This window comes from Corvus cornix, chromosome 3 (assembly GCF_000738735.6).
Source record: "Corvus cornix cornix isolate S_Up_H32 chromosome 3, ASM73873v5, whole genome shotgun sequence".
NCBI lineage: Eukaryota > Metazoa > Chordata > Aves > Passeriformes > Corvidae > Corvus > Corvus cornix.
In genome coordinates, this window is record NC_047056.1 from 17,942,938 (window position 1) to 17,965,214 (window position 22,277).

Below are 22,277 nucleotides of genomic sequence, written 5' to 3' on the forward strand. Positions count from 1 at the left end.
CTTTCCACTGGATTTCCAGAAGACAGGAGCTACACAGCCACCACTGGACCTTCTGAGGAAGAGCAGACCCTTTTTCTACAGGATCACCTCTTCAGAGGACTGCAGCCACCATTCTACCAGACTGCTACCACCACCCTGACTAACAGGGAGTCAGGTTGTATCTTGACTCTGTCAGTTTGAACCAGTGTTTTCTTTTAGTTTTTTTTTCTTTCCTTTTCTTTAACTTCCCCATTAAATTGTTATTCTGACTTGGTGCCTCCCACTGGTTTGTTTTCAAACTAGTACACCTTGCCAAATTAATCCTCATTGAAATCACAAGATTTCATTTTCTTTCATGAAAGGAAATAAAATCTCGAAGTCAGAAAACAAACTGAAATAAACTGACTGGGGTGGACTTCTCAATGAAATGAAATTCAGTTTAAAGAACTAAAAGAAAATTCTGAAATGAAGTGATTGTAATCAAATGTAGTGAGGTGACATGAAGTGTCCCTTGGCATGCCTTTTATAGTTGCAGTGTCCCTGGAGGTCCAGGCTTTATGGTATGCAATCACTTACAAGTACTTAACACAGGACTGACATAAGTATTAGTAGCTAAAGGCACACAACCCAGATTAGTATGAAAATAGGTACTTTGGTGTCATCTCCGGCCCAGCTGATTCCATAGAAAGCAGAGCAGCTTAAGCAGGAAAGAGTAAGAATTTCCTCTCTAGATATCCTTATGCTCTGGTGGGACATCAGGGGACATCAGGGACAGAAGCAGAGTTCACATCCTATTAGGAAGAGGAGGGCTCCAGAAGCAGCGATCTGGATAGGAGAAGGATCCACAGCTTGGTGTGACTTGTGAGCAAGAGCTGCCTTGGGCACTTAATTCCAAAAGAGGTTGAGACTTACGCAACCCCAACAGAATTGAGACTCATTTTATTTCGTAATCTTAAAACATGGCCCTCAGTGCTGCATTTCCAGCTGTCCAGATTGCGTGACACTTTGGTTAACAAGATGTGTATTGTAGATCCAGTGCTTTAGGCTCCCATGTCTCCCATGCAATGTTACTGAATCCCCAGCTCCCTGCTGTAGATATGGCCATGAAAAAGTGAGCTCAAGAGTTAGCTCACAGGTGGTCACTTTTTCAAACAGCATCAATTTCAAGAAATTTTATCTAAATGTAACAGGAAAACCTAAATTACTATAATTTTTTAAAAGAAAAATTACCCTGTCCTCTCTTTTACCTCCCCTTTTCATTCCTGGATTGCTCTCTAAGAATTACAGTAACATGCAAATAAATCACTTCAGTTACAGATCTGTCATTCAATCCTAAATTCTTTAAGAAGCCTAAGTATTCCACTTAGTATAAGGTAATGTAGCAAATGGAATATAATGGCCATTAGAAACAGGATAACAGTGTGGGTGGAGGGTCACCTGCTTACAGTTATCTTGGTCAGATTACATCAGAGTCAGCTGTACAGGAGATCTGCTGGCTCTTTCCACCTGAAAGAAAGACCAGAAGAAACAGCTCAAGCATCAAGCAGCTGGCAAACACAAATGTTCATGTTTCTTAGACTGAGATGAGTTGGTCTGATCATCTCCTATAGATTAAAATACAGCAAAGCCCATAAAAGCTCCCTCCTGTGCTCTGGCTGCACCCCTCAGTCTGGTTTTCCCTGGCCTGACCCTCTCCCATAGAATCACAGAATGGTTTGGGTTGCAAGGGACTGTAAAGATCATCCAGTTCCAACTCTGCTGTCATGGGCAGGGACACCTTCCACTAGACCGGGCTGCTCAGAGCCCCATCCAACCTGACCATGAACACTTCCAGGGAAGGGGCATCCACAGCTTCTTTTGGGAAACCTGTTCCAGTGCCTCACCACCCTCACAGTGAAGGATTTCTTCCCAACATCTAATCCAAATCTAATCTAAATTCTGTGAGTTTAAAGCCATTCACCATTCACCCTTGTCCTATCACTACATGCCTTTGTAAAAAGTCCTTCTCCTGCTCTCTTGTAGGCACCCTTTAAATACTGGAAGGTGCTATAAGGTCTCCCTGGAGCCTTCTCTTCTCCAGGCTGAACATCTCCAACTCTCTCAGCCTGTCTTCACAGGAGAGATACCCCAGCCCTCTAAGAATCTTTGTAGCCCTCCTCTGAACCTGCTCCAACACTTCACTTACTTCTTTTATTGGCACCCTAGAGTTCGGTATCCAGCAGCCGATCCTGGAAAGCCAGGGAGGATTTCCATTCTGCTGGGGAATTTACCTTCCAGTGCTTCTTCACTGATGATTCCACCTTTTAAACTGTTTTTTTCCCGTTCCGTATCCACATAATCACCACTTCCCTCCACTCCTTACCCCTGCGGTACCCCAGCTCTCCGGCTCTGCCCTTTGTTTACCCTCGCCTTGCGTGAGTAAGCAGCTCAGCTACACGGCTTGTTCCCAGTCTCCCTGGGGCGGTGCTTGCCCCGCCGGCACCGCGCCCCAGCCATTCCCGGTGACTGGAGGAGGCTCTCCCGCTCCAGCCGGCCGGTGTGTATGCGGGAACAAGGCGGGGAACAAGGCGGGGAAGAAGGCGGCTCTGCCCGGCCGGGTTTCCGTGCGGGGCCGCTCCGCCCCGGAGCGCCGGGACACGGGGCTGGGCTGCGGGCGGGAGCCGCGGGAGAGAGCGACAGCCTTACACGGGTCCGTCACAGCCCACGGCACTTCAAGGGTCAGTCTTCACCCTCCCTTCCCACCCTCGCCCTCCCCTCTTTCCACTCTCCCTTTAAGCAGCCAAGAAATAAGGTTCTCCTCCCCTAGAAAAATGTTTTGGCGGCAGGGTTGCACTTAAAAGCATTATGTAAGTTAGCATTCATTCACTTCCCCCCCCCCCCCCCGAGGCGGACAAGGATTATTACGCTCCTTTTATGGGGGAAAAAAATAGACCTGCGGGGTACAAAGTCCCTAAGAGGCACAAAGGCGTCGGAGGTGGGACTTGGTAAGACAGGGCCACATCTGCACCTGGCCTTTGAAGAGTCCAGTTTGTGGGATGTCAGCAGCTCCAGCCTGGACTTCAGTACTTGAGAACTCGAGCACGAAGTGTTTTGCTTTTGCAGATACCCAGCAGTGCCCGAGTCTGGCTGGGCTGACTGGCCAGCATCCACTCTGGGCTACATGGCATAGGTGTTGTCAGGTAGGCAGGCTTCTAGCTCAGACCTAGCTAAAAACACTGCAGTGTCATAAAATGGAGCAGTGAACTGTTGCTGTGTTTAATTCCGTGACTTATGGCTGGGAGCGTTCACGCAGGTCATGGGAGAGTTCAGTCCATCAGATCTCTGCCCGAGGGTGAATGAGACGTCTCTTCCTCTTAATTGACAACAGGCTAATTTTGGCCTCCTCCAGCTTCCTTGTGAAGCTGTGTCATTATGCAAGAACTTTCAGAAGCTAAGTGAGGTGGTGAAAGAAAGGAACCAGAGGGTAGGGCAAGAAGGGCCTCCATAATGCTCTCTTAAGGATGGTTTCTGGGTTGAACACATAAATAGAATATGGAAGCAGCCCAGAGCAGATCTCCTTCCTTCCCTCCCTTGGCCCCACACAAAGCATCTCCCAATCCCTCATTAGGCTGAGACATGTCTTTGATTTAGAGAATCTTGAACATTATCCACTCAGTTGGAAGAGCTATAAGGGAAGAGGAGGTTCTCAGAATGCCTCCTGTCCAAAATAACCAGTGTTCCACTGTCAGTGGGTATGATTGTGAAAAAAGGGTTTGGTGTTGCATTGTGAAGAAAACAGAGCTGCCCGTAGCTGTTTTACTTGACAGATTAATGTGCTAAATGAAGACATAGCTGGCTTTCTCTCTGGAAGGAGCTGGGTAGGGAGAAAATTTGAAATATAACCTGCATGCAGGTTTCTGTTTTGGCGCTCCCTTGGTGTCTCACTGCAGGTCTTCATGGATTCAGTAATCAGGTGCATGTTTTTCTAGATGCACTGCATGGAGTGTGTAATTCAGTCTCCTGCTTCCAGTCTAAATGCCTTTCATGCAGCTCAGCCTGTGTGACAGCTGTTGTTCCTGGTTTGGGTTGGGACTATCTTGTGTAAGGATACTCAGTAGATAAGCAATTGATCTGGGATATATGTGCAGGTGAGCCCTAGGATGCTACTGCCATGCTGGAAGTCAATGGAACAGCTCCCTCACCAAGAGCCTCCCACAAGAATGGTTTCAGGAAGGCTACCAGCTACTTTTCTACCTTCTTGACTTGGTAAGTCTTCATTGCATCGCAGGTTCAACAGTACAAAGTTTTGTCAGCCATACTAGTGAGCGAAATTTTCACATTTTTCTCCTCCACCACCAAGAGCAAACTCAAATTCATTCAGATCTAAAGCCTATTTCAAATAAACACAAACATCTTGATTCCTGCAAAGTCTGGAGCAGGTTTCTGATTTCACTCAAAAGCTGGGCAGATTTTATCTCTCTTTGTATTATATATTTATGGTCCTTTTGTCACTGGGCATTTGCAGCTTGTTATCTTTTGATTGCTTTTTTAAAATGCATGTGCAAAAAAAAATACTTGCAAAAGGAAACATCTCTGTTATAATTTGTTCCATTTGGCTCCACATATTCAGGAATCTGTTTCCATACTTTTTTAATAATTCGTTAATAAAAAATGTGCCCAGATTTGGTCCCAGATGTGCAGGAGTGGTAACTATGCCACTCCCCCTCAGGCTGGCCACTGTTACTCATCTTTCCTGACTTCAGGCTACCAAACCATTACCACTGTTTTATGCCTGACAACTGTTTCACAGGCATGACAGCACTGATGAGCTTTATAAAAAGGTGAGAGCTTTAAAAAGAGCTGTACGGAGCTCTGCTTGTGACCCTAGGAGTTGCAGTCTGCATGCTGCTTCTCCACTCAGGAATTCGCTGCTTCCTGAAGAATCTCTGTCTCATCTGTGAAAGCTGGCTTCCTGTAACTTAAAAACTTTACTGTCATTCTTAAGATTCCTTTCCTGTTATCACTTTGATCTTTTCCAGGTGAGAGCTTAAATCCTGACTGCTTCTAAATTATCCTACAAGCACAAAAAAAAAAAAGACATTGTGTCCCTGGGCTAAATTCACTTTGTGAAAAACACAGTCCAAAACTACAGCAAAGAGGGAAGGGAAACTAATAAGAAGGAGACTTTTTTTCCCCGGGGTGGCTTCTAGTATAGACCAGGCAGTTCTCACATGACAGGTTTCAAAGCATAAGGAAAACATGGGCTCAGGATGTGAGGTAAGAATACCTAAGTGGTGACTGTGACTGCCCACAGGTGGTTTGTGCAGCTTTGAACGAGTGCCTCTGCTGGAAAACAACAGTAGCAAAAACTTGCAAAAAAAACCAACCCAAAAAACAAAAATCAAACCCAAAAGCCGCCAAACCTCCAAATCTTCACTGTCCTCACTGAAACCCTATTTCCTTAGGATCTGAAAGACAGGTTGTTGGTCCTCTTCTGAGGCCCAGCTGAGGCTCCTTCTGCCTTCATGATGCCCTGTGAGACACAGAGCAGAGCTGGGCTGAGCGGGGCTGGCTCATGGACCAGTGCCCAGTGCTGGGGGTCTTACTGGCACAACCAGCCCAGCTGGCTGCTGGGCAGGGAAAGGAGCAGGCTGGCTCTGCTCAGCAGGGACACACTCAAAACAGTGCTAGAGGCTAAAAACAGCTGAGCTGGGGCCAGGAGCTGGGGTCTGGGGCTGAGGCACGCTCTCTCTGCCTATCCAGTTTACTCCTGTTCTCCACAGAATAGCCCAGAGCATGTTTTAGTCTCTATTTTCTGTTTTATTTTGTCTTTATTTTCCTTTCCTTCTGGGGACTGCTCTCCTGTTACCTTTACACTATAATTAGAGGAATCACATCTGTCTTTGTGTGTTTGCATCTCATCATATAATCTGATGGGATATCAAAACAAACAAATAAATACAAACAGGAAGAGGATCATTACACCAAAACCAGTGTTGGTTTTTATGGTCCTGCTGCTCTGTCAGGTCATTAAATGCCTTATTGCCTTATGCTTTCTCCATCAATGATGGGAACTGTCACGGTGCCCACTTGCCTTATAAGATGCTTCCTGATTTTAAGAGGAAATATACCTATATTTGAGTTGAGCATCCTGGCAACTTAAGGGAGAGGCTGAGGGGGCAGGGCACATTCGTTAATCATCTGATAAATTAAATAGTTTCTTTTTTAGATCTTAACTGGCCAGAGGGGCCCCATGACAAAAATTGTATTTACACTGCACAACTTTTTATGAGCACAAATGCATATATTATGATGGCTTAAAGCCCAGGCAAAAGCTTGGAGCTTTATTTTTGTTTCAGTAAGTAGATTTGATCTAATCAGATAACAGCAGCAATACACATTTTCACAATAGCAGTTGGCCTTTATCTGACCAGTCTAAGAACAAAAGCTTACTGTTTTGCAATATATCTTTCAAGATGTTTCTTATGGCCTAAATAAATATTACAAACTCCTTGTCAGTAGGCTTTCTGTTAGATTAAAAGAAAAAGGATGCTCTTTGAAGGTCTTTGGGGTTTTTTTCTGAGAAATTTTACCAAGCACCAAATACAAATAGTCCTTCGCAGTCAGTGAGTATCACCAGCCTCTGGGAAAGCTACTCATGATTTTTGCCACGAGTGAGAATAACATGAATGATATTAGGGCATCAGGCAGTGATATTTTGTACTGCACTTTCTCCAAGAAGTAGGAATGATCCTCATTTTCCTACAGAGTTGTGACCTGGGAATATAAAGAGAAGACTGCACAAGGGAGACACATTTGGATGGCTGGAAGGTGCCCAAGATCTGAAGACGGAGGTCGAGACACATTTGTCTATTCAGGTGAATTTCAGTGGGGTTTAAGCAGCAATTGCACAGCAACTGCAGGTGTTGGGGAGGTCCATATGAAGAATGTGGCCCCAAGTAGGGGAGTCTGCATGGAGCACTTCTCTCCGAGTCTAATGCAGGACAAAGTAGCCATGGACATTTTCCTTCAAACTTTAGCCAAGGAAAGGAGGGGTCTCTGATACTGTGACCCAGTTAGACCATTAAAGGAAGTGGAATATCTGAGAACTTTGCCTTCCTCAGTCTGAGAACCTTCAGCCTGGTTCTCACTCAAGGAAAGGGTTTTAACCACAAGGCACGTAAGTGTGTTAGGTAACAGGACATCTCTCCTGCACAAACGTGGCTGTGCACATGAGAGCTGTGAGGATTTTCAGCAAGGGCAAGTGTAGGGTCCTGCACATGGGGAGGAATAACCCCAAGTACCAGCACAGGCTGGGGCTGACCTACTAAAGAGCAGTTCTGCTTATAAGGACCTGGGAGTCTTGGTGGGTGACAAGCTGACCGTGAGCCAGCAGTGCCCTCACAGACAGGAGGGCCAATGGTATCCTGAGGCACATCAGCCCTATCTTCCAGCAAGTCTATGTGTGTTTTGTTGTACCTTAACAGCTCAGCTTTGTCCTGTGAGCATGGCTGGGTGGTATCAGGCTGTTGTATCTACCATAACTCCTTTCCCAGGGCTGTTCCATGCACTTTATGGCCATATACAATATGACCTTATACAATATGGCCATGGCCAAAGATCAGCTACAGGGGTAAAAGAAGATCAGTTATTTTAACTTAAATGCTATCAGGACATGAACATTTTCCTAACATTTGTTATCAAAAGTAAAATTTGTTATCAAAAGTATCTGTGTTTGAAAGAGGAAGGAGGAGAGAAGAAAGAAAGGATTTCTTTGACTTTGCTAGAGTTCTTGTTCTAGAACTTGTGGCCTGAATCAAGAAAAATTTTAAAACCTGAGAGTCCTCCTAGTTGAGATTATCTATACTGAGTCAGGCTTAACCTTAAACTAAGCAAAAATGTCCTTACTTACCCAAAAGTTCTGTACTGAGTTTGTGTAGGTTTTGATAGGAGTGGGGGCTACAGGGGTGGCTTCTGAGAAACTGCCAGAAGGTTCTCCTATGTCCAACAGAGGCAATGCCTGCCAGCTCCAGAACAGATGTGCCCCTGGCTAAGGCCAAGACAATTAGGAATAACAGTAACACCTCTGTGATAACATATTTAAGAAGGAGGAAAAAGGCATTGTGCAGATGTAATTGCAACCAGAGAAGAGCAGAATGAGAATGTGTGGGAGGAACAGACACCAAGGTCAGTGCAGAAGGAGGGGGAGAGGGTGCTCCAGGCATCAGAGCTGAGATTCCCCTGCAGCAGATCATGGTGAGGCAGCTGTGCCCCGCAGCCCACGGAGGTCCACTATGGAGCAGAGATCCACCTGCAGCCCCTGGGGGAGCCCACACTGGAGCAGATCCGTGTCCAAAGGAGGCTGTGACCCTGTGAGAAGCCTGCTCTGGAACAGGACCTAAGGAGAGAGGAGCCAATGCTAGAGCAGGTTTACTGGCAGGGCTTGTGACCCCGCAGTGGGCCTGTGCTGGAGCAGCCTGTTCCTGAAGGATTGTACCCTGTGGAACCAGCTCATGCTGGGGCAGTTTGTGAAGAACTGCAGCCTGTGGAAAGGACTCACATTGAAGAAGTTTGTGGAGAACTGTCTCCCATGAGAGACATCCCCTGCTGGAGCAGGGGAAGCATGTGAGGAGTCCTCCTGAGGAGGAAGGAGTGGCAGAAACAACGTGTGGTGAACTGACCACAACCCTCATTCCCTGTCCTCCTGTGTCACTGGGCAGAGGAGGAGGTACAGAATTTGGGGTAAAGTTAAACCCAGGATGGAGGGAGGAGTGGGGTAAAGTGTTTTACAATTTTGTATTTATTTCTCATTACCCCACTCTGATTTGATTGGTAATAAATTAAACTAATTTCCCTAAGCTGAGTCTGTTTTGCCTATGACAGTAATCAGTGAGTAATCTCTCCCAGCCTTTATCTTGACCCATGAGCCTTTCATTACATTTTATGTCCTGTCCAGCTGAGGAGGGGATTGATAGAGCAGCTGTGGTGGGCACCTGGCATCCAGGGCCAGCCCACCACAGGTTCCAGACTCCTCCTGATCTTTGTTTCCCTTCCCAGTGGCTCTTTCATGCCCGTGTGCTTTGTACCCGCAGCTGATTTCTTTATTGATATTTTTATGAGTGCTGCATTTTGCCAGTTCCTGGCAGGAAGATCTGGGTTAACTAATTAGGAAGAGTAATTCAGGTTAGATGAATACAAAACAGTCTCTTTTCAGTTAGCTGGACTCTGGACATACATGTAAAGAAGTTGGCTTAAATATATTTCCGAAACAGTCACAACAAAAGTTGTAAACTGATGATGAAAGCAGTGTGCACATCAAATTCTAAGTTAAATCTGTGATTTTATACACAAACTCATCTCACTTTAGAGAACAATAATAAGGGACAATTAAGACAGTGTTTGTCTCTTCAGTGCCTAATATTTTGGGGTATAGAGGGAGAAAAGACTTTCAGCTATATACTGGTTTTACAGGCAAGAAATACACCCTGAAGCTGCTGAATCCTCTCTTTCTTTTTCCTTTTCTCTGGGGACCTTTTGTGCTACCTGTGACAAGCAGTGGTGTTTCACAGAAAGACATCAGGGTAACAGCAACACTCGTGCAGGCATCAAGACAGCTCTCACATCTTGCTGTCCAAACAACAAGACCCTAAGCTATGGAGCTAAAGAGAAGAAAACCTTTCCAATTTGGCAGGAAGATTGACGTTTATCCCTTAATCCTTAATCCTAAAGCAGGTTTGCAGCAATTAGAGACGAGATTCTCACACAGCAAAAAATACTCCTACCTTTATTTTATATAAATATGTATATACACCCTACCCATCTGTGTTTCAGTGACCTGCAGAAAATGACACGGATGTTTTCATGAAAATTAGCATTAGTGAAAAATTTACTTTTTTTTATCATTTTTGGTGCAGATATGAAAATCTTACCAGCTTTACATCTGTCTTCATCTTTTTATCCACTCCTAAATGACTGGTATTCTTGGTCACAGGATTTTTTCTTTGTGGAATTGTTCCGAGCAGTCTCCTCATGTTGTGGGCACACAATTCCTCTGCCTGACTGAGTCACCATCAAGGAGGAATCTCCTTAGAAGGATATCATGGTCACTGCAATAGGTTATTAAAGGTATTTTTAAACTCTAAATCTTTGTGATGATAATATCAGACTGGTCTTCTCTAAAGGCTACCCAGAACCCCAAAACCCATGGCTGACAACTGAGGACCACTTAGACCTGCTGCTCATTTTCCTAAGCACACACAATTCCTATCTGTTCCCTCCCACTGACATTTGCTGGCTCATTTTTGACTTAGTTTTATGTGATGGAAGCACTGGAGGCAGCTGAGGAGAATAAGCATGCTGCTGAATGCTGCACAAAACCACTTCTGAGAATGAAATTTTCCTTTCAGGTCGCTCTCTTATAAAGCAACCCTTGAGCCCAAGCAAGGACAGAAGCAGAGGATGTAACCTACTCTTCATTTGTGTGACATCCAGTGCATTTTTGTTGGGGGTGTGGAAAGGGGAGTGGCAAGTGCTTTCTAAGTCTCCATGGGACAGTTGCTACTCTGGCACGATTAACAAAAAGAGACAGTCTGAGCCCTCCTTTTCAGCTTTACTGCAGGCCCTGCTTACTGACAGACCCTCTGGGTGTCCTAAGGCAAACACAGCTGTGCTGAGAGAGACAGGCACTGCTACAACATCCACTTTCAGGTATTGCCAATTCCCATCCTCTTTTGCTGTGCTAGTGAAGGTTTCTAGGTGGTTTGAAACCAGATTAGCAAAATCAGTTAAAAAACGGAGTACAATAGTGAAGGTCAGTTCCAGATGACTCAAAACCCTCCCACTTTTCCCCTTGCCTTTACTGCTTACCCCTTCTGACATCAGTGCAGTGGAAGGAAACAAAATCTCACACGCTGGGCTCTGGTTCTCTAAACTTCAGTGCCCCGGTTTTCAATAATGAATATTTTCAGTAGTTGACAGGATAAGAGGATACAGACTCAAGCTCCACCAGGGAGGTTCAGGTTGGACATCAGGAAATTTTTTTTCACTGAAAGGTTGTTTAAACATTGGAAGATGCAGCCCAGGGAGGTGGTGGAGTCACCATCCCTGGAAGTGTTCAAGAAACAACTGGGCTTGGCAATTAGAGCTATGGTTTAGTTGGCATGGTGGTGTTTGGTCGAAGGCTGGACTCCACAATCTTGGTGGTCTTTTCCAACCTTAAAGATTCTGTGACTCTGTGATTCTATGAATGAAGCATTTACACATCCCTTCATCTCCACATCCCTGCACAGACACGTAACTGAATGGGGTGATCCTCGTTTTTGTGGGAAGAATATCCTTCCCAAAAGGCTTTCCATGCTGATGTACAGTGGTAAAGGGTTGCATAAACTGCTACATGATGGGATTCTGAAAAATTACAAGTCTTTGCTGTCCTCATGAGAGCATTAAGAGGCATTTCTTACTGCCAGCATCCCTCTCCTGCTCAGGGATTCAGGGGAGAAGGTAATAATTTATGCAGAAAGGGAGCAAAGAGTTTACAAGTGAAATCTTGCTTGTCACTAAACCAGAGCAGAGTTGGAGTGTAACAACTGCTAAAAGATTGTTAGATATTTTTTTAGCTTACAAGAATGTGGAAAAGCAGGTGAATGTAAAATAAAAGATGTCTAAAAGTATTTCCCCATTTTCTTATATTCTTAAAAATAAAACTATATTTTAAAAATTAAACCCAACATTTTCTAGTTCTTGCACTCTAAACATTTCGAGCTTTTTCTAGCTGTTTATTGTACACATGTCCATTAAATATTGACTTTCAAGGTATTTTCTCTTTGTCACTGCTTTTGATTATGCTGTGATTTTGCCCAAACTTTAAAAGCAGCCAGTCATCTGGGATGAAAATGTAAAAGTCTGAAAGAAAAATGTAATTTAAAACTCTTTGTGCTAAACACCTTATATCATGGTGTCAAGAAGAACCAATGTAATAGTTACCAAATATTAAAAGGGTAACTTGGTGTTTCCTTTTCATGGTTCAAGCAAATAGAAAAGTAAAAAAGTAAACAAGATCTTGAATGACCTGCTGTATGTTTAATTGTGTCTTTTTTAGTAACCTACAATATTTTGTAGTCACAACAAACATTATATAGGTTACTGCTTATAATGTTCCCTTTGAAAGTGCATGCTAGGTAAAAAAAGAGGTTAGTAAATACAATTATTTTGTATTATGAAATTATTATGAAATGAAATTATTCCCCATAGGAGAAGTTAAAATTTCTTTAGGGTTTTTTTAAAGTACAGTATACAGACAACCCCTTTAGGGCTAATAAATTGCTCTGTTCTTTACTATGCTCAATAAAAGAGAATTTTGATACTGCCTGCAATTTGCTTTCCTTTGCAGCACATCCTGAATTCCTTAGGGAGACAAAACATGAATGAAGTTTGAATGCCAGGACTTCAGAAATCAGCTCTTGTCCTATATCCCTAATCTCCTTTCCTTCCAAGGATCAGAGCTTGTCTCAAGTACATGAGATTGTCTTAAAAATGACAAGATCAGTATTTTAAGTTGTGAGCTATGTGGGTTTCCCACTTAGTGTTTGAGCCTCTAGAGTGAAAATTTGCAGACTCACTCCAGCTGTCAGAGCTGCTACAAGGTTTTAATATAATCAGATGACTTGGAGAACATCACCAAAAATGTTTGATACAGTAGGATCATGTCAGTTATGAGACTGGATTGTGCTGTAATGTCCTACATTTTATGGAGCAGATAGTCTCTAAAAATTGGCTGGCTCTTTCCTCTGGTATTAACAATGGGAATGTCATAGTGACTTCTACAGACATATTTTCTAATTTCCCAGGAACCCCTTTGCATGGCAGCAATAAGCATAATTTAAATTTAATTTAATTTAATAGTGCAATATTCTGCACAGGGTTTTATACTTGCCCCTTCAAGAGGCATTGTGCTCAAACCAGAACAGTAATCGTTCAAAGCCCCACTTTTTTCATCTCTGAAGTAGATTTACTTTGCAGACATTAGATGGCCCCTGGGGGTTTGGTTCTACAAGGATTCACACTTACCAATTTTTAAGCAGATTGTGCTGGAGGACATAAAAATTCTTCTACTGGGTCATCATTTCATTTCAATAAATGCTTGTCTAAAAGCAGAACCAGATGGTTGCAATCTTAGAAGGTTGGGAGTTTTTTCAAACTACACTACACAAATAACCACTTTAGGGCTACTAATTTGCTCTGTTCTTTACCATGCTCAATAAAAAAGACCTTCCTTGATTTGGAGAGGTTTTTGTCTCAGATAAGAAGGGCGACAGACAGACAGATGGCATAATGCAAGGGAAATACAGAGCAGGAAGAAATGGATTCATCAGCAAGCTACATAAATTGTGTTATGCACCTTTTGTGTCACTGAGGAATTTACAGTTTGGGAAATGTAGTTTTTTGTAAAGCATGAAATCTTGCAGCACAGTTTCAGGCTACTGCGCTTTTTTTGTTTGTTTTGTTGTTGTTGTTGTTTTCTTGGTGGTTTTTGTTGTTGTTTTGTTTTTTGTTCCATCACTGTTAGCCTTGTTCCTGCCTATACTTTCAAAACTATTTTACAGCCGTTTCCAGAACAATTTCACATTGTCAGGTTAATCTGAGGCTCGAGGAGCCCCACAAGAGGTTCCCCTTCTTAAAAACTCATGGCTGTTAGGCACCTCTGTGTGACAACAATCTGAATTCCAAACAGGTGACTGCCCTGACAAGGAGAGCACTCATGGAAGGAGTGGCATTTGCCTGCTCTGTTGAGATGACTAGGTGGCTGCACTTTACTTGGACAATCCAAACTGTTTTAGCCCTTTTGGAAAAAGTAATTAAGGAGTTAAGCTAATACACCAGCATTACCAGTTCCATGGTGCAGATTAAATAGCTAGGCCAAGATTTTTACTCATACTTGGTGGGGTTTTAAGGAACATAAAGGAGAGTTAATTTTTAGGTCATAAGAGGTCCTCACATCTTTTTGGGATGCATGTTCTGACCAAACAGCCTGTCAGGTGATGCCTGTTAGATTCAGAGAATCCCAAATCACATTCTTAGTGTGACATTATTCCTCTATTCTACAGCTGTCAAAGATGTGCCCCACAACTCACTGCAAAGACAGCCAACTGCAGAACTAATTCTCACTACTGTCACTTTTTTTCACATAGGTTCATGATGTTGTGCCGTCAGCTCCTCCTTGTCTTTGGCCTGTCACTAGCTAGTGGGGTGTGTGCTTCTAGAACGTGCTACTCAGAAGCCCAAGTCGCCATGTATTTTTTCTGCAACCTCACAGATATTCCACCTGTGCCAAAGGATACAGTGAAGCTTTTCCTAACTTACAACTATATCAGACAAGTGACTGCGACTTCGTTTCCACTGCTGGAGCACTTGCTGCTGTTGGAAATGGGAGCCCAGTTTGTCTGTCCTGTTACCATAGGACAAGGAGCGTTCAGGAACCTGCCAAACCTTCGTATCTTAGACTTGGGAAACAATAAGATTCTTCAACTGGATCTTGATGCTTTTGTGGGCTTGCCAAGCCTGACTGTCCTCCGTCTGTTTCACAATTACCTTGGAGATTCCATCCTGGAAGAACGTTACTTTCAAGATTTGAGGTCATTAGAAGAATTGGATCTTTCAGCGAATGAAATCACAAAACTTCATCCTCATCCCTTATTTTATAATCTAACAGCCTTGAAAAGTGTGAACCTGAAATTTAACAAGATATCCAACTTTTGTCAAACCAATCTTACCAGCTTCCAAGGAAAACACTTTTCATTTTTTAACTTTGGTTCTAATCATTTGTACAAGACAGAAGATGTGGCCTGGGCCAAGTGCCCCAATCCTTTCAAAAACATTACATTTAGCTCACTAGACCTTAGTGACAATGGCTGGAGCACAGAGAGAGTCCAGTATCTCTGTACAGCCATTAAAGGGACTCAAATTGGTTCTTTAACATTTAGCACTCATATAATGGGTTCGGGATTTGGCTTTGATAACTTAAAAAATCCAGATAATTCTACTTTTGCAGGACTAGGAAGAAGTAATCTTAGTTTCTTTGATATTTCAAACGGTTACATTTTCTCTCTCAATTCGTTAGTGTTTCAAAGTCTTGGTAATCTGGAATCGCTGAACCTTTTCAAAAACAAGATAAATCAAATCCAAAGGCAAGCATTTTTTGGCTTGGGCAACCTAAAAACTCTCAATCTCTCAAGTAATCTTTTGGGTGAGTTGTATGATTATACCTTTGAGGGTCTACATAGTGTAATGTATATTGATTTACAGAAAAATCATATTGGGATGATTGGTGACAAATCGTTCATGCAATTAGTAAATCTGAAAATAATTGATCTCCGAGACAATGCCATTAAAAGACTCCCTTCCTTTCCACATCTGACCTCTGCCTTATTAGGTGACAATAAGCTAATGTCTGTGGATGACAGAGCAATAGCTGCAACACACCTTGATTTAGAAAGAAATTGGCTGGCAAACCTAGGTGACCTGTATATTCTTTTCCAAATTCCAGATCTACAGTATATCTTCTTAAAACAGAACCGGTTCTCTTACTGTGTGAAAAGTGCTAATGGTATAGGAAACAGTCAGTTAATATACATGGATCTAGGTGAAAATATGTTACAGCTGGTGTGGGAGAGAGATTTATGTTTGGATGTGTTTGGGGCACTGCCCAAACTTCAAGTTCTACATCTGAATAACAACTACCTTAGTGCTCTTCCACAGGAGATTTTTGGAGGTCTAACATCTCTTAAAGGACTTAACCTGGCTTCCAACCTGTTGTCTCATCTTTCTCCTGGGCTTTTCCCACAAAGCCTAACAAACCTAAACTTATCTGGAAACCAGCTGTTTTCCCCTGAGCCTGAGGTCTTTATGACTTTGAGTATTCTGGATATAACACATAATAATTATATCTGTGACTGTTCTTTAAAGAGCCTGCTGGTGTGGCTGAATGAAACCAATGTAACCCTGGCTGGCTCCCCATCTGACAGGTACTGTGTGTACCCCCCTGCCTTTGAAGGGGTACCACTGTCACATCTGACATACGATGGTTGTGATGAGGACGAACTCCAGGAGACACTCAGATTCTCATTATTCATCTTCTTCTCTGTCACTCTTCTCATGTTTCTGGTGGCAGTCATCATTTTTACTCGCTGCCGGGGGATTTGTTTCATCTGGTATAAAACCATCACCAAAAGAGTGATAGACAGCCAACCACGAGTAGCAGATAAAAGTGAATACAAATATGATGCATATCTCTGCTACAGCAAAAATGACTTTGAATGGGTCCAGAATTCTTTGCTAAAGCACCTGGATTCACAGTATTTTGATAAAAACAGATTTACCTTGTGTTTTGAGGAAAGAGATTTCTTGCCTGGGGAAGAACATATCAACAATATTCGTGATGCCATTTGGAACAGCAGGAAAACAATTTGCATTGTGACCAGGCAGTTTCTCAAAGATGGGTGGTGTGTGGAAGCCTTTAATTTTGCCCAGAGCAGGTACTTCTGTGATCTGAAAGATGTCCTCATTATGGTAGTGGTTGGGTCACTTCCTCAGTATCAGCTGATGAAACACAAACCAATTCGAAACTTCTTACAGAGGAGTCAGTATTTGCAGTGGCCTGAAGATTATCAAGATGTAGACTGGTTTTTAGATAAACTTTCTTGCCAGATTTTGAAGGACAAAAAAGTGCAAAGGAAAACCACTGGTGTAGAGCTACAGACTGTAGCAACTGTCTCACACTGATGCTGTGAGTGCCTGGCAAATATCACATTTCCAACTGTGCCATGGCAGGAATAAACAGAAATTGGCTTCGTCTTTCCTTGAGAGGACATGCAGAATGGTAACTGTTTCAGTGTAAATCCTACAGAACATCCAGACAAAGCAACCAGCAAATATATGAAACTGCAATTGTTTTGTGGACTACAACATGCATTTTCAGAAGAATTGAATGAATAACAGATGCTTCACATTTTGGGTGTATCTTCAGGCATTTTAGTCCTGATTTTTGGAGTACTGCTTACTTAATGATCTGTTTCAGCTAGAGAAGGATACTCATGATTGTTTTTTCAGAGAGAGCCCATGGTACTGTCCAGGAGTGACCAAAAGTGCTCTCAGGCACTGCCAAGCCTGACCATTGTGGTTCCTGGACTGCCCACTCCTGTGCTTGCTGCACTGGTAACTTTTCATGCTCTGTTTCATGGTACAATCACTGTTTTGCACCTTTATGCTTTATATTGGTGAAAAACAGATTTCATTCGTTTTCTACTCAATAACCTCAGCTCAGTTGGAACATACAAACTTTGGACTTCATTCATGCCCTTCCTCTCCACAAATTCTCTGCTTGGTGGTCAAACTACAATCATTGCTCTACACCATTCTGTATGCTGCTGTTTCAGCTTTGGTGCTTTTTCACTTGAGCTGCCTCCTGCCCTGCAGAGAGGAACAGGTATTCCCTATGGATCTGAAGGAAGCCTGGGCTTGGAAAGCAAATAAGAAACTAGCTCAACAGCTGTGCAGGTTGTACCCTGGTGACAGGGCTTTTGTGTTCTGGGAGTGGGAAATACACTGGTACTGTGTAATTTGGGTTGTCCTCAGCACACCCTGTGTTCTGATCAATTCTAAGGTGTTTTCCTGCTTCTATTGAAATGTTTTTCTAGAGCCATTAATGCCTGGTGCTCTCTTACTTCTCTGATTATTTTACCACTGTCTGCTCAGGTATGTGTCTTCAAGGGGTTGTTTACAGTCATTTTAATAAAAGTCTGACCCAGTGTTCACTGTTGCAGAACCTGCACCTATTATTTTGATAGTGGGATACTCCCTGAGTGTTCTGTTCATCTCGGTTTGTGCATTTATTCAACAAAAGCTTACCAAAATAATTTCAGTGTGATTTCAGTGGGGTTTTTTGCTCTAGGGATGAAGCAGGAATGGGAGGTTTTATAAGTTGCCTGCTTCGACCTTAGCTGCAAACATTTAACATCATCTTAACTGTTTTGCTAGAGATGAAAGAGTATAATCCACTTTGTTTGAATGCAGTTGTTGCAATACAGATGTGCCTGTGGCTGATCTAATTTACTCTCAGCACAGTATACATGATTTCTATTGATAAAATTACTACAGAAAAATATCTCTTCCTTCTCAATCAGTGTAGTCACTCAGGAAGGCAAAAAGAGCTAAACCTTGGAATATTTTCCAGCCGGCATGGGACACGGGGTTGCAGATGAAAGAAGGGATTGATTGTGCTGGTAGAGGAGCCCTGGGTGTCGCTGTTGGCTCAGGTAACAGCCCGGCTTTCCTGAGCCTCTCCTGCCTCCTGCCACTGCAGCTGCTGGCAGTGGGGGAAAATCCTGCTGCAAGGAGAGGGTTGGGAAAGCACCAGCAGCCCTGGTTTCCCAGAGCCCCCCATGAGCCGTCAGAAAAACCACCGCAGGCATTTCAGCTCTCTGCACTTCTTACATTTCTCTGAAAATGTCCAACTCTTTCTCCTTTTGTCCCGTCAACCAGTGCAGATATTTATAGGTATCCTTGAAATGCAGAGGCTATACCAGGGAGTATTGCACATAAAACCCACTGGCAGATAGCCAAAGCAGGAATGAATGTGTACAAAGAAGATCATCTGCAGGTCCAGGTGATTAGTCTATGGATCTGTGCATGGTCTAAGAGTTGGGGATTTTAAAAGCACCCTTAAGAAATTATATTTGAGTATCACAAAATATTTTTGGTCAAGTGTAAATTTAGAGCCCTCTCCACTTAGGACCCTACTCTATATTTACAAAACATTCCTATCGTTTCGGATACGTAAAACTTTCTCCTGCTAACCTGTGTATTCAGGAATGACAAGTAGATACAGGAGATGGGTTAAACCAAGGCTTTTCCATTTCATTTGAAATGCTTCTGGCTATTTCATGCTTAGGACATAAGGTTTGCATTTACTTCAGGCTTTGGAAAGGTCTGACTTTTTACATACAGGTTTTAATAAAACCTTTGGATGAAGTTTCATTGTCTTACTCTGTGCTTATTAACCAATTTCAAAACTTAAAGAGATCACACCTGTGCTGGATGCAGATGGGAAAACTTCTTTCTCCCACAGATGCAGCTTAGAAATGTAGAATGAATCCAGCCTCCATCTTGCAAATTCTATTGCAAGGTGTTTACAAAAAGCAGTAAAAGGATTTTTGGAGAACATGCTACTGAACCATTCCTGACTGTGGAATGGCTTGCAGGCAAACGAATAACTGCAGTGTCAAATTTTAAAGAGATCCAAAATAACTTTCTTTTTCGCTCTCCGTGAAACCATTCCAAGCCTGAGACTCTCAGAACACAAACAGTTGATACAGTCTGTCCTATATGATGAAAAATTGCCTTCAAATAGATCATAAGACCCTGACCACCACCTCTCTAAAGTCACCTCTCTTAAAATGACAAAACCTGGGCAATTGTTGAGAAAGGGCTCGTGCTGACTTTATACCCCTCTGCTCAGCAGGAACCACAAAAGCATCCTGTACAAAAATGGAGAATGACTATGCTTGATAAATTAAGGCCATAAATTGAGCCTCAACCTCGTAACTATTGATCCGATTTCCTTCAGGCTCACTGGGAACATTACTGCTCTATTAGAATTTTATGGCTCCTTAGTCAAGGATACTCTCATCAGTTTTATTCACCTTCCTCAGTGAAAAACATTAACTTGTTGGAGAGGGTCCATAATAGGGTGTGAAGTGTGGCACTGGCTCTAAAGCAAGATATTAAGATGGAAGCTGGTGACTTTATTTGCAGTAGCAGCACAGGGGAGGACAGTAACTCAGTGCCCTATGGTATCAGCTCAGATATTCAATAGCAAAAGCCCACTCCTGCCATTGCAATGTATATTACAAGCACCAATTGGTCAAGTGGGCACTGTTGTTCAACAGCGACATCTAGCCAGCCTGTCAGAGTCCAAGGATTGCATGGGCTCCTCCTTGAAGTCCAGGCACTCAGGACCAGAGCCCAGATTCTACAAACATATCCCTGTGGAGATTAACAGAATCAAATAACTGTGTGCCCACTTATTATTTCACATTTTACATTATTATTACTATTTCACACACAGTGAAATCAAGCATCCCCTCCTATCTGACATGCATGGTAGTCTCAGTGAAGTCCAATTATATTTGTTAATCTCAATCAGAGAGACTGTTCCACCTGCTGGTAGATATATCATGTTGTTAATTAACAAGGTGATAGATCTAACTACTAACAGTTGGTATCCAGCATTGCTCCCACCCCAATATGGGAGAACAGGAGCATAGATAAGACTACAGAGAACTCAATCTTGAGTGGGACACTCCTACACACATTGCCCAGAAACCCAGTGAAAACTCTGCCTTTAATTTTCTTGTGTCACATCATTAACTCAGCTCATTTGCTGACTTCTGGGTCTTTTTTTCAGCATGACAGCTCTTCTTCTCCCTGCCAGTGACCATCTGCATTTCAGGTCACTGAACCCCACCTTCTCGATTTCGTGTGGTGCCCATTATTTTACAACGTGTTTAACACGTTCTCTTTTTGCTGGAGCTCCAGTCCAGGTAAATCACAAAGCAAGGCCCATGCCTGGGAAAATACAGATGAAGAGCAGGACACAGCTGAGTGGCAGGAGTGAGTGGTTGCAAATGGAGCAGAAGCCTCACATGAGAATCTCTGGGAAAGCACAAAGTTGGGAAGGGTGCACACTTGGGTTCCATAAGAAGTGGAAAGATGAAGCGAGAAAAGACAGACAAAGATCAAGATAGATCTTTAGGGTTTGACTCTAAAAACATGAGCAGGTATAATGCCCTAATGGAGTAAGGAGGTTCACCTGAAAATAGCTCGAGCAAATACTGGCAGGGTTTCTTTGCCCTTATACAGTACTGCCAACAGTAAGCAGGCAGTCCTGTAAAATAAGGCTTCCAAAATCAGAGACTGATGTAAAAAAACTCCAGAGAATAGAAAACAATTGTAAATGTCTTGTATTTGACCCTGTAAGACCACATTTTCACACTTTCTACATGATCAAAAGATGGTGGGTATTCATGCAGTCTGTGAATATAAGAGCCAAGAAATCACCCAGTTATTTCAGGACTTCTGCTTAGCTGTGAAGAAGATCTGAATTAGTCAGGCCTGGAATAAAGAACTTTAGGAAGATGATGGAGGAAAGACAGGCCTTTCCAGCTTCCCAGCCATCTGTGGGAAGTGATCTTACATCATATATCATTCATGCAAGATGTTTAGTAGTTGCTGTTAAATAGGATCAGCAAGACTAGAGCCTTGACCACAATGAAATAACGTGAAGGAGAAGTGACAATATGAACACTTCCCATACTGACAAATTCACATCAGCAGTCCTCACAAGGCCTCTCCTGGTGGCTGTTCCATTAGGCTGCCTGTCAGACTCTGGGAAGGTACAAAACCCTTTTGGAATGCCAAACAGCTCGTTCTGCCTTTGGTAGGAGCACTTTTTCATACTCACCTTTCAGTTACCTGTTTTCTGATTTCTGCCTCCCAAAGATGAGCTGAGCATCTCGGTCTTCAGTCTCATTGTGCTGCTCCTGGCAGCCATCAAAGATTCCACACACATCTGGAACAGAGCTGCAGGTGCTGCTCCATCAGTATTTCCTTTAACTAAACAAAAGCTGCAAAAACAAAGTTTAGGAGCTGAGATTTACCCAAAAAGGCCACTGTCAGCACTGACTTGAACCAGAGAATGCTGTATGCCAAGCAGGTACCAGAAGTTCTAAATTCAGCCTTGCATCACATCTAGAAATTACTGTTGGGCCAGGCCCAACTCCCTACATGATTCCTCCTCTCTGTTTGTACAGATTGACAGGAGGCTTCTCTTCCCTCTCTAACCTTAACTTTGCTTTCTGTATTGTGTATATACAGTACAGTGGGTGCCAAAGCTAAGTCTACATTTCCTTTCCCAATATGCAAAAGTCAGAATGTAGGTATGACATGATTTATTTCATAGTGCAAAGACTATCTATTCATAGCAGACTCTGTTTGCTTCAGACATGTGGTTTTCCTTCCTTTTAGATAGTCTATTGTTTGTCTTTTTCATTTGTATTAAAAATAAAATCTTTGAGACCTGCAAGCAAGAGAGAAAAAAAATATATATTTCTTCTGAAACTAACAATTCTCCAAACAGGAAGGTTAGCTTTTTCCTGTTTAGACATTATGTTCAAAGAGAGGAAGTTGGGATTTTCAATGATAATAATAATTACATGGTATGTAAACATCAGTAAGTATCAAAGAAAGGTTCACTCAATTCAGTGTGT

General features: G+C 42.7%; 1 protein-coding gene across 3 annotated transcripts; it reads left to right on the plus strand.

The window, feature by feature from the left end:
* Window positions 1-2,424: 2,424 nt before the first annotated feature.
* Window positions 2,425-17,770, plus strand: TLR5 (toll like receptor 5). 3 transcript variants are annotated; one of them, XM_039569084.1, is made up of 3 exons: window positions 2,425-2,515; window positions 4,107-4,224; window positions 14,145-17,770. In XM_039569084.1, the coding sequence occupies exons 2-3, from the start codon at window positions 4,130-4,132 to the stop codon at window positions 16,732-16,734; spliced, it is 2,685 nt and encodes an 894-aa protein (XP_039425018.1). In that variant the 5' UTR covers window positions 2,425-2,515; window positions 4,107-4,129; the 3' UTR covers window positions 16,735-17,770. The 3 variants fall into 3 exon arrangements, with proteins under 3 accessions (XP_039425018.1, XP_039425017.1, XP_020439797.1); XM_039569083.1 differs by lacking the exon at window positions 2,425-2,515 and adding an exon at window positions 2,556-2,696; XM_020584208.2 differs by lacking the exons at window positions 2,425-2,515; window positions 4,107-4,224 and adding an exon at window positions 6,729-6,836.
* Window positions 17,771-22,277: the final 4,507 nt, after the last annotated feature.

Excerpts from the sequence above, each read along its gene's own strand:
- TLR5 (XM_039569084.1), top strand. The coding sequence starts at position 4,130 with ATGCTGGAAGTCAATGGAACAGCTCCCTCACCAAGAGCCTCCCACAAG. Across the intron at positions 4,225-14,144 it reads TTTTCTACCTTCTTGACTTG|GTTCATGATGTTGTGCCGTC; the intron begins GTAAGTCTTCAT and ends TTTTTCACATAG.